The 13,808-nt window shown below is 40.3% G+C and overlaps 1 protein-coding gene across 1 annotated transcript in view; it reads right to left on the reverse strand.

Annotated features, from left to right (window-relative positions):
- cyp20a1 (cytochrome P450, family 20, subfamily A, polypeptide 1) overlaps window positions 1–10,642 on the reverse strand; it is a 46,487-nt gene extending 35,845 nt beyond the window's left edge. The window contains exons 1-4 of the mRNA XM_073046686.1: window positions 10,464–10,642; window positions 6,988–7,037; window positions 3,518–3,684; window positions 324–469 (exon numbers count right to left, since the gene is read on the reverse strand). Of these exons, the coding sequence (XP_072902787.1) occupies window positions 324–469; window positions 3,518–3,684; window positions 6,988–7,037; window positions 10,464–10,535 (435 nt within the window). The 5' untranslated portion in view covers window positions 10,536–10,642. The remainder of the gene's footprint in view (window positions 1–323; window positions 470–3,517; window positions 3,685–6,987; window positions 7,038–10,463) is intronic.
- Between the last annotated feature and the right edge of the window lie 3,166 nt (window positions 10,643–13,808).

Here is a 13,808-nt window from a genome sequence, read left to right on the forward strand (position 1 = left end):
ACTGTCGAATGTTCGGGGAGGACATGCACCAATTGCAGAAAAATAGTAAAAAGCTCTCCTGGAGCATTCTGGAACATTTACTAACTTTTTGGTGCAAATTCTTTGTTGTACAATGACAACTTATTCATGCTCAACATCTTAAAGGAGTTCAAAAGCCGCAGTGTGACTAAAAGACTTCACAGGTAATACTTAATAATATTGTATCCTAAAGAAAGTTTTCTTCAACTGCAAAATGAAGTCTTTCAATGAAGAATTAGAATTGCATTGAAGAAGTCTACAGAGATTAAAAGAGGGATGGTTTGAATAGTCTCAAAACTATTTACCTTCAGAATAAGGGTGAAGTTGCTCTGGATTGCTTTATTCACTGCAGCCTCGTAAACTTTCTTCCTTGCATGACTCTCAGCAACACTACCTCCAAACCCAGCCTGGTATCCTAGCAGTGATTTCAGCATGGTCTCGAATGGATCAGCTAAATGGAGGTGGGAAGAAGTTAACACAGTAAAGTGGGCAACTCAACTTTCACAGAACATAAAACAGTAAAGCACAGGAACAGGCCCTTTTAATCTGCAAAATTATGCCGAACCAATTAAACTTGTCATTAAATGCCCAAGTAACTAATCTCTTCTGCCCACACAATTTCTATATTTCTCCATCTTTGCATATTCATGTGCTTATCTAAGAGCCATTTAAATACTTCCATCGTATTTGCATCCACCACCACCCTGGCTGTGCATTCTAGGCACCCACCACTCTCTGAGTAAAATTTAAAAAAAACAACTTGCCCCACACACCTCCTTTGAACTTACCTCCTGTCATCTGAAATACATATGCCCTCTAGTACAAGACATTTTGACTCTAGGAAGAACAACTTTTTAAATGTTACTTATCAAGGTACAGTGCGGAGTAAGCCCTTTGAACCACACCACTCAGTGATCCCTTGATTTAACCCTAGCCTAATCATGGGATAATTTACAATGACCAGTTAACCTACCAACCAGTACATCTTTGGACCAAGGGAGGAAACTGGAGCAACCAGAGGAAACCCACTCCGTTACAGAGAGAACGTAAAAACTCCTTACAGGCAGCTCCGGGAATTGAACCTGGAACGCCTGTACTGTAAAGCATTGTGCTAACCACTATTGTGCCACCCATACTGGTTGCCTATTTGCTATCTATGCCTCTCATAACCTTACAAACTATCAGGTCTGTCTTCAGCACCTGCTACTACAGAGGTAAAAAAAAACAAGTTTATTCAACTTCTCCTTCCAGTATACACCCTATAATCCAGGCAGCATCCTGCACCCTGGCAAACCTCTTCTGCACTCTCATTAAAGCCTCCAGAGCCTTCCTAACAAAGAGCAACTATAACTGAAGGGCAGCCATTTATTTGGGACACTATAGCACTTAATTGGGGCAGAAGACTGTTGTCAAACAGTTTTTAACCAGCATCAGTCTCATGCACTTGTGTGGTCATTAGATAATACACCATGCTTAGAGAAAACAATTCTAAAGTACAGTCAGTTGCCTGTGTTTGTGGTCAAAAAGCAGTAATTCTTGTCACTGATAGTTGGAAATAAATAAGCAGTAAGACGATTTCAAACCGTTTTGTTCACTGTGTTTTCTAGCATTCAGGCTTGGAGATGGCAGAAATAGCCAGGAGTGAAAATAAAATAATTTCAATACTTCAACAAGTTAGCAACTACAAAAAATTTCAAGGTATTAACAATCATCTTGAATGTTACAATGAAAATCTGGAGGATGTAATCACCGAAAGCATTGTATGAAGACAGTCCATTATCAGCACCACCTGTCTGCACTGATATTGTTCATTTTCTAGGCAATCAACAGGCACCATACACTGAATGAATTCCTCCCTCAATAACTATTAGGAACCAATACACAATTTTAAAGTACTGTAGTAGTATCGGTAGTGTTTTAATTTGTTCTGTACGTCATTTAAATACGTAACTTGTTACTCATTTAAATGGTAGTTTGTCTTTTTTTATACCTGTTTAACTATTTCCATGGAACTTCAGCTAATTTGAGCAGCCACTTAATTGTGCCAAAATGTACTGATCCTGATCTGTCCCAATTAACTGGAATCCAATATATTTGGAGAAGCATAGTCTGATTAGGGATAGTCAGACAATGACAGTGTAAATAACTTACTTCTATTATCACCCCCCTATATTTTTCTTTAATTTCTTTAAATTTATGATTCCTTATATTAGTCATTTCCAGCCTGGGAAGAAGTTTCTGATGATACACTCTATCTATGCTCCTTCTCATCTTGTACACCTCTATCAGGTCACCTCTCATCTTCCTTCATTCCCAACAGAAAATCCCTTTTAATGGAACAACATTGGCTACTCACCAGTCCTCTGGGACTTGCCTGTGGCAAGAGAGGATGCAAAGATCTTGGTCAAGGCTCCAGCAATCTTATTTTGCCTCCCTCAATAACCACCTTAATATTCTTTCAGAGACCCAACACTACCTCCGTCCTTATCTCAGAACGCCCTAGCATATTAGCATGTTCCAGGGATTTCACTATCCCTTACATCAGGGGTTCCCAACCTTTTTATTATGCCATTGACTCCTACCATTAACTGAGGGATCTGTGGACCCCAGGTAGGAAACCCCTGTTCTACATTATCTCCTTGGTAAATACTGAAGCAAAATACTTACTTAAGGTGTTGGCCATATCCTCCACCCACAAGCACATAGTCTGTCTGATATCCTTGAGTTATTCTCCCTCTCCCTAGTTACTATTTTGTTCTTGATGTATGTTTAGATATGTTTGTACACACATTCCTCATGTTGTCCAGTGACTAGTATAACATTAAACCATGTCTTGAGCCTTAAACTATACCACATTAACAGCCTATTCTCAGTCAGAGGGTGGGCCATCAAAATTGGTCTCTGTACCTTAGGTTATAAAGTAATCTCAGCCACAAATACCATTTGAGATTCTTACTCAATGCCCATGGGCATATCTAGTTTACAGACAGCAGCCAAGTCTGTTGCTTGGATTCCAGCATTCCACAATATACATAATGTCTAAATCATTCTGAGATTTCATCTTACCCATATCTGTTATTCAGAAGCCCTAGACTTCATCCTAGTCTGAAACTTATTCTGGTACTTACCATTCCAAATATTTACCAATCTTGATTATATTCTGCTTCTTAGATCTTACCCTAAACTGTTAATTAATTTGAAAGTGGATACTGTTTCCCAACGTGTACCTGCTGTCTCTTGATGAGCTGAGTATGATGTTTCCAGACTCTAAAATGTGAGGTGGGGCATAGCGCTAGTGACTCAGGTTCAATTCCATGTACAGGGAGTTTGTACATTCTCCCCACTACCGCATGGGTTTCCTCCGGGTGCTTGAGTTTCCTCATGCATTCCAAAGATGTATGGGTTAGTATGTCTAATTGGGTGGTGCAGGTTTGTCGGGCTGGAAGAGCAGGATACTGTGCTGTGTCTCTAAATCTCTAAAAAAGAAGTCTCTACTTACACGTCCGGTTTGGATTGATGTGCTCTTTCAAGAGATCCAAGGAACCCAAACTGACCACCAGCCGTCGTCCAAACCAGAAAGATACAATGGATCCATATTTTTCATGAAGATTTACCAAGAACTGATGAAGACTGCCAGTGCTCACAATATCTGGAAGATTCCCATCCCTGAGGATTTAGAACAAATAGTTGCCTTCAGATACACTTGGAAAAGAGAGCAATTGATTAAGCGATTGATTTGAAGCACATACTTTACGTGATTGTTCTCCACTCAACATATTTTTTATTTAACTTTGATTTGGGAAAAGTTGGTATGATGCTTCATTTCTTAATTTTCTAGTGTTTGAACAGTCTTTCCTGAAAATGTGGACTGTTTGCCATGAGCCTGGCATATCCACTCAACTCAAAGTCTGACACTTTGCTAATAAGGACTATTTAAATCTAGAGTCAGAATAAAGTATGCTGATGAAAGGTTTTCATTTTTGCCAGACATTTTTCAGCAATTTTGTTTTGTACAAGGATGAATTCTGAGACAATCATTCATAAGACAACTTCTCTATTTACAGAGAAAGAGGGAAATGGAGTGAAGTGATAGGGCACAAGTCATTTACCTAGAAATTGTCTTCAAAAACCAATTCATTTTAAACAGCATTACACCTTTCTTCACAAAGCAAAGATGGTTATTTTGGACATTTTATCTACAGAATTCAGCTGTAATTCCAAGTCAAACTGAAGGAGTATGGTTTCTGGAGGCTTCTCATGTAAAGTTTGACAAACCAGTTTCAATCTATCTTTTGTTACAGATAGATGGCACAATGGGAACTTGAAACCAACCTCACCAAAATACATTTCCAAACATATACTGTCAATAGACATCCAAGTTGTGCACACATCAGAACTGTCTTCAGCACAAGTTATTGGCTGATGATAGATAAATACTTAGTGCTATTGCACAGTGTTATCTCTAAGATATTCTCCTCAAACTCAAATCCTTTTTCGCTGAACCAGCCTTACATTTTCTCATAGGAAACTCCCCAGGATGGGAACCAGCCTAGTGAATCCTCTTTGAACCACCTCCAATGAAATTCTATATATTTTCTTAAACAGGTAGACCAAAATTACTGTTAGCGCTTGAGATGAGGTCTCACTCATGTGTTTTACAGTTGTGACAAGACTTCACTGCTTTTATGTCCAACTCTTCTTGAAATAAGAGACAACTTTCATTAGTCTTTCCTATGCCTAACACGTTCATGCATGAGCAAGGCCCTCCCTCCAACTTCACTTGTGTCACAGCTTTTTCAGATTTTCTCCTTTTAAATAGTTGTCTGTTCTTTTGTTTTTAATTGCAAAATAAATAACTTCACTTTCTTCCACATTGTTCCATCCATTTGCCAACTTGTTATCATTCACCTAACCCATCAGTTTCTCTCTGAACTGTCTTCATCCTCCTCGCAGTTTACTTTGATTATTTTGTGTCATCTACAAATTTGGTTTCCACAAATTTGCTTCTTACCTACAAGATAATATTTATTTTTGCAAACATTGTGTGTGTTGGTTCATTGTACCCTTATTGAAAATTACCTTTTAACTGTATTCACTGTTTCCTACCATTGGTCAACTTCCATTGATGCCAATAAACTACCTCCACACCATGTACAGTAACCTTACTAATTAAGTGAAATATCTTGTCAAATACCTTCTGTAAGGCTGAATATATATACACACACCAGATACCCTCTGTAAATTCTGGCCAGGATTTTGCCAAAAAAAATTTAGGACAGATGTGATTTTCCCTTCATGAAACTATATTGATTAGAAATAACTTGATTAGAAATAACTTTGTAAATGTGCCGCAATTGCTTCCTTTTTAATTGATTCTGACATTTTTTCTAACAACTATTTGTCTGATTAGTCTTCCATTACTGCTTTTTGACTCACTTCTTTTTGAATAAGGCAGTTTTCCAATCCTCTGGAACTTGTCCAGTATCTGAGGATTTTTGGAAGCTCACAACAAAATTCAACTACCATCTCTGCAAATATTTCTTTTAGAATTCCAGGATGGAAGCCATCTGGTCCAGGGACTTATCATTTAGCACTCCACTCACCCCCACCGTTAGTTTATCCAACATTAATTTTTTCACAATGGTGATAGTATTTAATTCCTTCCCAGCATTATTCAGTATTAATAGGATGCTTGCAGTAACTGTAAAACAAATTTGATGCCAAATATCTATTTAACTCCTCTTCCGTTTCCAAAGTTTACCCAGCCTCCTCCATTTGGGTGTTTGATCTTTTGTTGGCGGGGGCATTGTGCTTACAATGATTACCATTCACACTGTCCCGTGTCACCGCTTCACCTTGGATGATGCTCCTGACATGTTCTCTCACCCTCCTGATTGAACATGGGTTAATTCCCGGCCTGATGGCAATCACAGAGAAAGAAACTTGCCATGCTGTGCATTTAATTATTAATATTGATTTAAATATTAAATAAATAAGAAAGTAATAGAGGTATAGTAACCTAGTCTGAGCCAACCATCAACCACTCTTTTATTCCAGTCCTGTTTTTCAATTCTTGTTAACAATCCCAGCTTCTACCACTCTCCCATAAACTAGACAAAATTTATAGCAGCCAGCCACCACAACTTTGGAGATGTGGGAGGAAACTGGAGCATTTGGAGGGAACCTATACAGTCAGATCACATGGGGAATATGCAAGCTTCAGACAGTTAGCATTAGAGAACAGGGTGGAACTTGGGTACCTAGTGCTCTGGGGTAGCAGCTCTACGAACTGTGCCACAGTGCCATGCAAAACATTAGAATTCTCTACATCTATCAAGACTGTCAAATGGCCACTCCTACCATTAATGTTATGAAGAACTATAATCCGACTAGCAGATTGGTGAAGATAAGGTTGGTTCTCCCTCATTTACTCTGATGCACACCTACTTTGGCACTCTGCCATTCAGGACTCAGTCAGTTCTATTACTGAACAGCTTATGGTGATGGGCAAATAAATCCCCTAACTGTGAAACGCACTGTTTTTGCTTCTCAGTCATTGTGTTGGATGTGGGAAGTGCTGATTCACCAGCTGAGGAAGTATAGTAGGGGTCAGTGAACAAATTACCCTTGCCAATGTTTGACAGATCTTAGGCTCTGGCTTCAATGGTGAGTGAAGGCAGTCTAACTCACATACTTCAGACTGCTTCTTCACCACCCATATGCTGTGATGTGGATCCCTGAGGAATCAATTGACAGGAATGTTGCACTGTTGCTTCACTGAGCTGTAGGATAGCTTGCTGTTGTAATTCTTGCAGTGCTCCAAAACATTGCCAGATTTCCATTATCACAACAGAGACTGCAGTTCAAAACTAGTTCATTGGTTTTAAAGGACTTCCCTTGTTCAGAGGAGAAAACATGTCTTTTTATTTTGTACAGAACTTCTAGCTTGCAGAGCAAAGACTGACTTACTTCTCTTCTGTAGGTGTCATTCCCGGAATGCCAGATGCTTGCCTGGATGCCTATTGATAAAACATAGAATAAATATTGAGAATAAAGCAAATGAAAAGAAATTACTGCTATTCATGTAATAGTATGAAACATGAAGGCATTTATTCCTACGTCATCCCCTTCAAGGAACTGATCTTAACTACGATTGGCAATGTTTCCCAAGTTATCGATCCTAACTGGAATCTGTCCTCCTATGATCCAGCAGAGGTTCATGAACCAGAATCAGATGTTGTCCCATGTCCACACCTACAGATGAGTCTTACAACAAGCCCTGTTTGTCCCTGGTACAGTAGGTGATATGTACAACTTGTAAATGGGAAAAATAAATTGTGTAAAGTAAAATAATTTTTACTTAAAGTTAAAGTAAACTTCTAAATGCTTAGCAAATTTCAGAGAAGTACTTTAGAAGTATAATCATTGTTCTAATAGAAACGTGGCAGCTATTTTGTGCATATTGTCTCACATATAACAATTTCACATTTTATATTTCCTTATGACTTGAAGGAGACCATTTAGCCTTCTCAGTCGATGACAGCTCTCAAAGTTAGCCATATAGACATTGACTAGCACTGTGTCCAGAACTATAGTGGTTTGTTACAAAAACCCAGTGATACTGTTGCAGATCTGTAACCAACAGAACTGTATTCCAGTTATGGTGACAGAGCACTACACACGCATGCTAAACCACATTAACAATGACAGTCCTGTACGTAGTGTTGATAAACTGATAGGCCAGTAGCTACCAGAACATGAAAGCTTGAACAGGAGAGTGCCATTTAGTCCCAAACTTCTCTGACTTTCCTTTAGTTCATATGTGCCATTATGACCAAACCCCATAAACCTGATTTTGCTGCACATCTCACAATATTGATTTGCAAAATTTAGCATTAATTCTTATTAGATTTGCACGTAGAAGTGTTTCCCAACTTCACTGGCATTCATGCCATTACTTATTCCTTCAAATACGTCAGATTTTCTAGTCACCCATTGCTGTTTATGGGACCTTGCTATGCACAAACTGGTGGCTGGGATTTCAATGAGTAAACCTGGTAACAAGAGAACACAAATGTACGATAGTAGGCAATATCCCAGGAAGTCAATGACTTAGTTTTAAACTGCAATGCTTGTGAAAATATAATGGTATAAGGGTACAGATATTCCAATTGTACAATAGTATAATTGTAAGTGCGTATACTGCTTCTTTTCAAATTCTGGGCATTTCCAGGATTTGGATTATCTCATTTATCACATCCAGTATGAATATAAAACTTCACTTAATGCAAAAAAAAAACAGAGAATCAATTCAATACAGACGTGACTGTTAAAATGTTTGTAAAAAAAACAATAATCCTTGATTGTCTTGCTTACAGACACATGAACAGTGGCTGATAAATCATTGACAAAGCAATGAATCAGCTGCAAGTACACAAGACACTGTTATTACATAGCTTACAAGCAACCATTGCAATTCAGATATGAAAGATATCAAACTCCATCACACTACACAGCCCTGCTGCAAAGTGCTAAGTAATTTAAATTGTGCAGAAATAATGAAAATGCATCTAAATCCAATTCTTTGCATTTGTTTGTATGCACCCACAACTCACAAACAGAGCCACTTTTGCACCTAGTTTGCATATTTGCACAAACAATAACAAGCAGTTACACAAACAGACTGAGTGGTAAAGAAGACATATGGCATGCTTGCCACCATTGATCGGGGAATTGAGTACAAGGTCAGGAAATCACATTGCAACTTTGGTTAGGTGGCACTTGGAGTATCGTGTGCAATTCTGCTCGTCCCATTACAGAAATAATGCAGAGACTTTGGAGAGGGTTTACCACAGTTCAAATAAATGTTATTGAAGTACAGTACATATATGTTACCATATCAAACTTTGAGATTCATTTTAAGCAGACACTTACAGGGGAAAAAATAAATACAATAGAATTTTACAAAAAACTGTACACAAAGAATTACAAACACTAATGTGCAAAAGACACACTGCAAACAAAAATAATACTGAGAACATGAGGTGTATAGTCCTTGAAAGTGAATTTGTAGATCATAGGATCATTTCAAGAGCCTGACAGTGGTAGGGTAATAACTGTTCCTGGATCTGATAGCATGGGACCTAGGAATCTATACCTCCTATTCTATGGTAGTAGTAAGTGTACTAGGATGCTGCCTGGAAGAAAGGGTCTTATCCATGAGAGGCTGGACAAACTTTGGTTGTTTTCTTTGGAGGCTGAAAGGAGACTCAATAGAAGTTGAAGTGGCACGGTAGCATAGTAGTTAGCAACAATGCTTTAAGAGTAACAGCATCTGAGTTCAATTCTCACCGCTGTCTGTACCGAGTTTGTATTTTCTCCACATGGCCAAGTGGGTTTCCCCTCGTGTTCTGATTTCCTCCCATAGATGTACCAGTTGGTAGGTTAATTGTTCATTGTAGACCCTCCCATGATTAAGCTAGAGTTAAATTGGGGGTTGCTGGGCAGCTCAGCTCAAAGGGCCAGATGGGCCTATTGCACACTGTATCTCGATAAATATAAAACTATGAGAGGCAGCAACAGGATGCAAGGTCAGAATATTTTCCCAGGGTAGAAACGTCAAGAACTAGAGAACATGGACTTAAGGCGAAGTACAGCAAGTTTTATTACATGAAGTTGTAGGTGTAGTAACAGGCTCCAAGATACAGTAGTGTAAGCAGATAAGATAATGCCATTTAGTAGGCTGAGGTAGATATGCAGGGAATAGTGGATATACAGCACATACAGATATAGGAGATTTAGCCTAATTCAACATCGAGTTTGGTACAGACACTGTGGATTGAAGGGCCTGTTCCTGCAGTGTACTGGTCTATGGTCTCATAGATTTGTCATATGTACAGGCATCAGCTGCTGACATAGGCAGACACATATCCTTGCAGTCATGCACATTTACTTTGCAACAATAAATGCGCCATCTCTCTCACATACTCCTGAGACTTATACACAGACATGTACCCGTGCAGTCAAGAGACCTTGACCAACTTCCACCCTTACTGACCGTTACATGTTTAGGGGCTAAAGGAGTACGAGCTCTCATTGTCAAACGCAAGAGGTCCGAGTGTCACTCACTGTCTTCATCTGCCAGCAAATTTATTGTTGGCCGAAATCACTGTGAGCAAGTAAACCTTTAACAAGTTAATAACACGGGAAGCAGAAGTTATAAATTGTTAAGCACTCATTAATGAGTTGCCTCCCAACTGAGACCAGGAGTTCAAAGGATATTAGGGCAAACGTATAAACCGTATGGGCAAGGAGGTGGAATTTTGGTTGAAGGGGATGAGGACTGTACAGGAATCCCCAGTTGGTCGGCCCTTGGTTGCTGCCCCAGTGAACGGGAGAGGCCTGGGCCGCCGCTGGTTCTCCGAAATCCGGGCTCATGGCCTTACCGGGTACAGGTACAACACTGCACTCATCAGGACCACCACAAAGGTGATAGCGAAGATCGCGAAGTCCAGCATGGTGCCAGGCGTCAGGCCTCGGGCTCAGCCGGGGCTGCAGCCACAGTCCAATTCCGCTCTTGCTGTGGGCCACGTCCTCCCGCAGGGACACGTTTCCAACTCCGCCCCCGAGGCCAGACCCGCCCCGCCCCGCTCCGCCCAGCCGGCCGGCTCCGTATCCACAACAACGCGGGCCAGGCCTAAACGCCTAGAGACCACCGCGCACTGAGGCCGGCTCCTCGCCGAGCTCCCTTCAGTCTCGTCCTGTAGCCGGAGCCGCTGAATCTGCCATTGACTCGATCTCTGTACCAATAACTCGGCATCAAAATTATAATCCAGTTACTTCAAATTCCCAAACGCAATTATTTTGGTCCGCAATTCCCATTCCATCAGTGTTCCGATCACAATTTGTCAGTTCCCAAACCTGGTGCCACGAGTTCTGTAATTCCAGTACATCAGTAACTTTATCCCGATCCAGATCTTTTGGTCTACATTTGTCAATTCCAGTCCTTTAGTATTGAAATACCATTCCAGGTCGACCAGTCTTCATAGTGCCGCAACCATAATCACCACAAGTTAGCACTGCTAATAGCATGGCAAATCAGTCAAAGCTATTTTCTATCTTCAGAAACCTAATCAGGTTTACTATCACTGGCATATGTCGTGAAATTTGTTGTTATGCAGTAAATTACAGTAAGTTTATATTTTAAAAGTTTAATTAAAAAAAAAGCAAAAAGTAGTGAGGTAATATTCATGAGTTCAATGCCCATTCAGAAATCTGACGGCTGAGGGGAAGAAGCTATTAGCTATTACTGAATCGTTGAGTGTGTGCCTTCAGGCTCCTGTCCTCCGTGATGACACCAATGAGAAGAGGGCATGTCCTGGCCGATGGTGTCCTTAAAAATGGATGCCACCTTTTTGAGGCGTGGCGCCTTGAAGATGTCCTGGATGCTGGGGAGCCGAGTACCCATGGTGGAGCTGAGTTTACAATTTTATGAAGCTTATTTCAATCCTGTGCATTGCTACCTCCCATACTGTGATATAATCAGTAGAAATATATTTGGTGATATCTCGTCAAACTCCAAATGAAATATAGTTCCCGTCGTGTCATGTATCTATTTTTGCCTGTCTGTATTGCATTTTATGTTTATTATGGGTAATTCGTCATGTGGTAGAAGCAAATTAATATAGCTATGTATTCACGCTTTGGCTAAGTTCAGTGTTAGTCTGGTTAGAGCCAACCATATGTTGTGCACAGGTTAGATCCTCAGAGATATTGACACCCAGGAACTTGAAATTGCTCACCCTTTCCATTTCTGATCCCTCTATAAAGGACTGGTGTGTGTTTCTTCATCTTACCCTTTCTGAAGTCCACAATCAATTCTTTGTTCTTATTGACCACTCAACCAGCTGATCTATCTCACTCCTGTACACTTTCTCGTAACCTTTCAGTCTAAACCAGGTTTTTTCAGTGTCCCAAGTCCCACCAGTGATACATCACTATCATTGTAAACCGGAAACGAGAAAATCTGCAGATGCTGAAAATCCGAGCAACACACAGAAAATGCTGGAATAACTCAGCAGGCCAGGCAGCATCTATGGAAAAATGTATGGTCGATGTTTCAGGCCAAAACACTTCGGCAGGACATGTAAACCTGACAGGCCAAAATCTAAGAAATAGCAAACAGTACTAAGCATTTCTTTGCAGGTATGAAGTCATGGGGTGGAAGCAAACTCAGTTAATAAAAATATGCTGGCCATTTTAGGGTTCTAATGTACATTAACCATAACCTGTTCCCCACTTCCCAGTGAGATCAAGCATCTGACCTTTATGCAGGATGCTGGCTGGTTGTATGCTATAAGATTAATTCATTTTTTATAACTGGCATTAGGATGTACAGAAACGAGTAAATCTGCAGATACTGGAAATCCAAGCAACACACACAAAATGCTGGAGGAACTCAGCAGAACAGGCAACATCTATGGAGAAGAGTACATTTACCTTTTGGGCCGCAACCCTTATTTACTTTAATGGATTGTTGATTTATTACACTGGACCCTCAGCTAGTCATACTCCAAATTCTTGTCAGATTCCCGGGAGGTGGTAAGAGTGGGCACCCTGACCTCCAACCCTCTGACCCCCAACACAGGTGCCCCTCAGGGCTGTGTCCTAAACCCCGTCCTTTAATTTCTGTATACTCATGACTGTGTCGTTAACCACAGCTTCAAGCTGCTAATTAAATTTGCTGATGACACTACACTGATTGGCCTAATCTCAAACAATAATGAGGCAGCCTATAGAGAAGTCATCACCCTGATACAGTGGTGTCAAGAAAACAATCTCTCACTCAATGTCACAATAACAAAGGAGCTGGTTGTGGATTACAGAAGAAATGGAGACAGGCCAACACCTATTGACATCAATGGATCTGGAGCTGAGAGGGTGAACAGCTTCAGGTTCCTTGGCATACACATCACTTAAGATCTCACGTGGTATGTACTCACCAGCTGTGTGGTGAAGTAGTTTGGTATGGGCCCCTAATTCCTAAGAACTTTCTACACGGGCACGATTGAGAGCATCCTGACTGGCTGCATCACTGCCTGGTATGGGAACTGTACCTCCCTCAATCGCAGAACTCTACAAAGTGGTGTGGACAGCCCAGCGCATCTGTAGATGTGAACTTCCCACTATTCAGGACATTTACAAAGACAGGTGTGTAAAAAGGGCCCAAAGGATCATTGGGGACCCGATTCACCCCAATCACAAACTGTTCCAGCTGCTACCTTCCAGGAAACAGTACTGCAGCATAAAAGCCAGGACTAACAGGCTCCAGGACAGCTTCTTCCACCAGGCCATCAGACTGATTAATTTGTGCTGACACAATTGTATTTCTATGTTACATTGACTGTCCTGTTGTACATACTATTATAAATTAGTATAAATTGCACATTTAGACAGAGACATAAAGATTTTTACTCCTCATGTATATGAAGGATGCAAGTAATAAAGTCAATTCAGTTCAATTAATGGCATGGTTTATGGAAGATGATTTCTACATTTTCACAACCATTTGCAAAAGTGTTTTGTCAGTTCAGTCCCGAATGCACTGGTTCAAATTTTAAAATCAAAGTTCCCTTGTACTCTATTCAGCTCACGATTGTACAGCTTTCAGAATTTTGTAACAAGAACCTGTGACATCAAGTTGTTCAAAATGTGAGGTTGAGTAAGTTAATTCAGACTGGCAGGCATCTTGGGAAATAATTGCTTTTCATTCAGCCAAATCATTTTCACAG

Source organism: Hemitrygon akajei, chromosome 5 (genome assembly GCF_048418815.1).
Source record: "Hemitrygon akajei chromosome 5, sHemAka1.3, whole genome shotgun sequence".
NCBI classification, from domain to species: Eukaryota; Metazoa; Chordata; class Chondrichthyes; order Myliobatiformes; family Dasyatidae; genus Hemitrygon; species Hemitrygon akajei.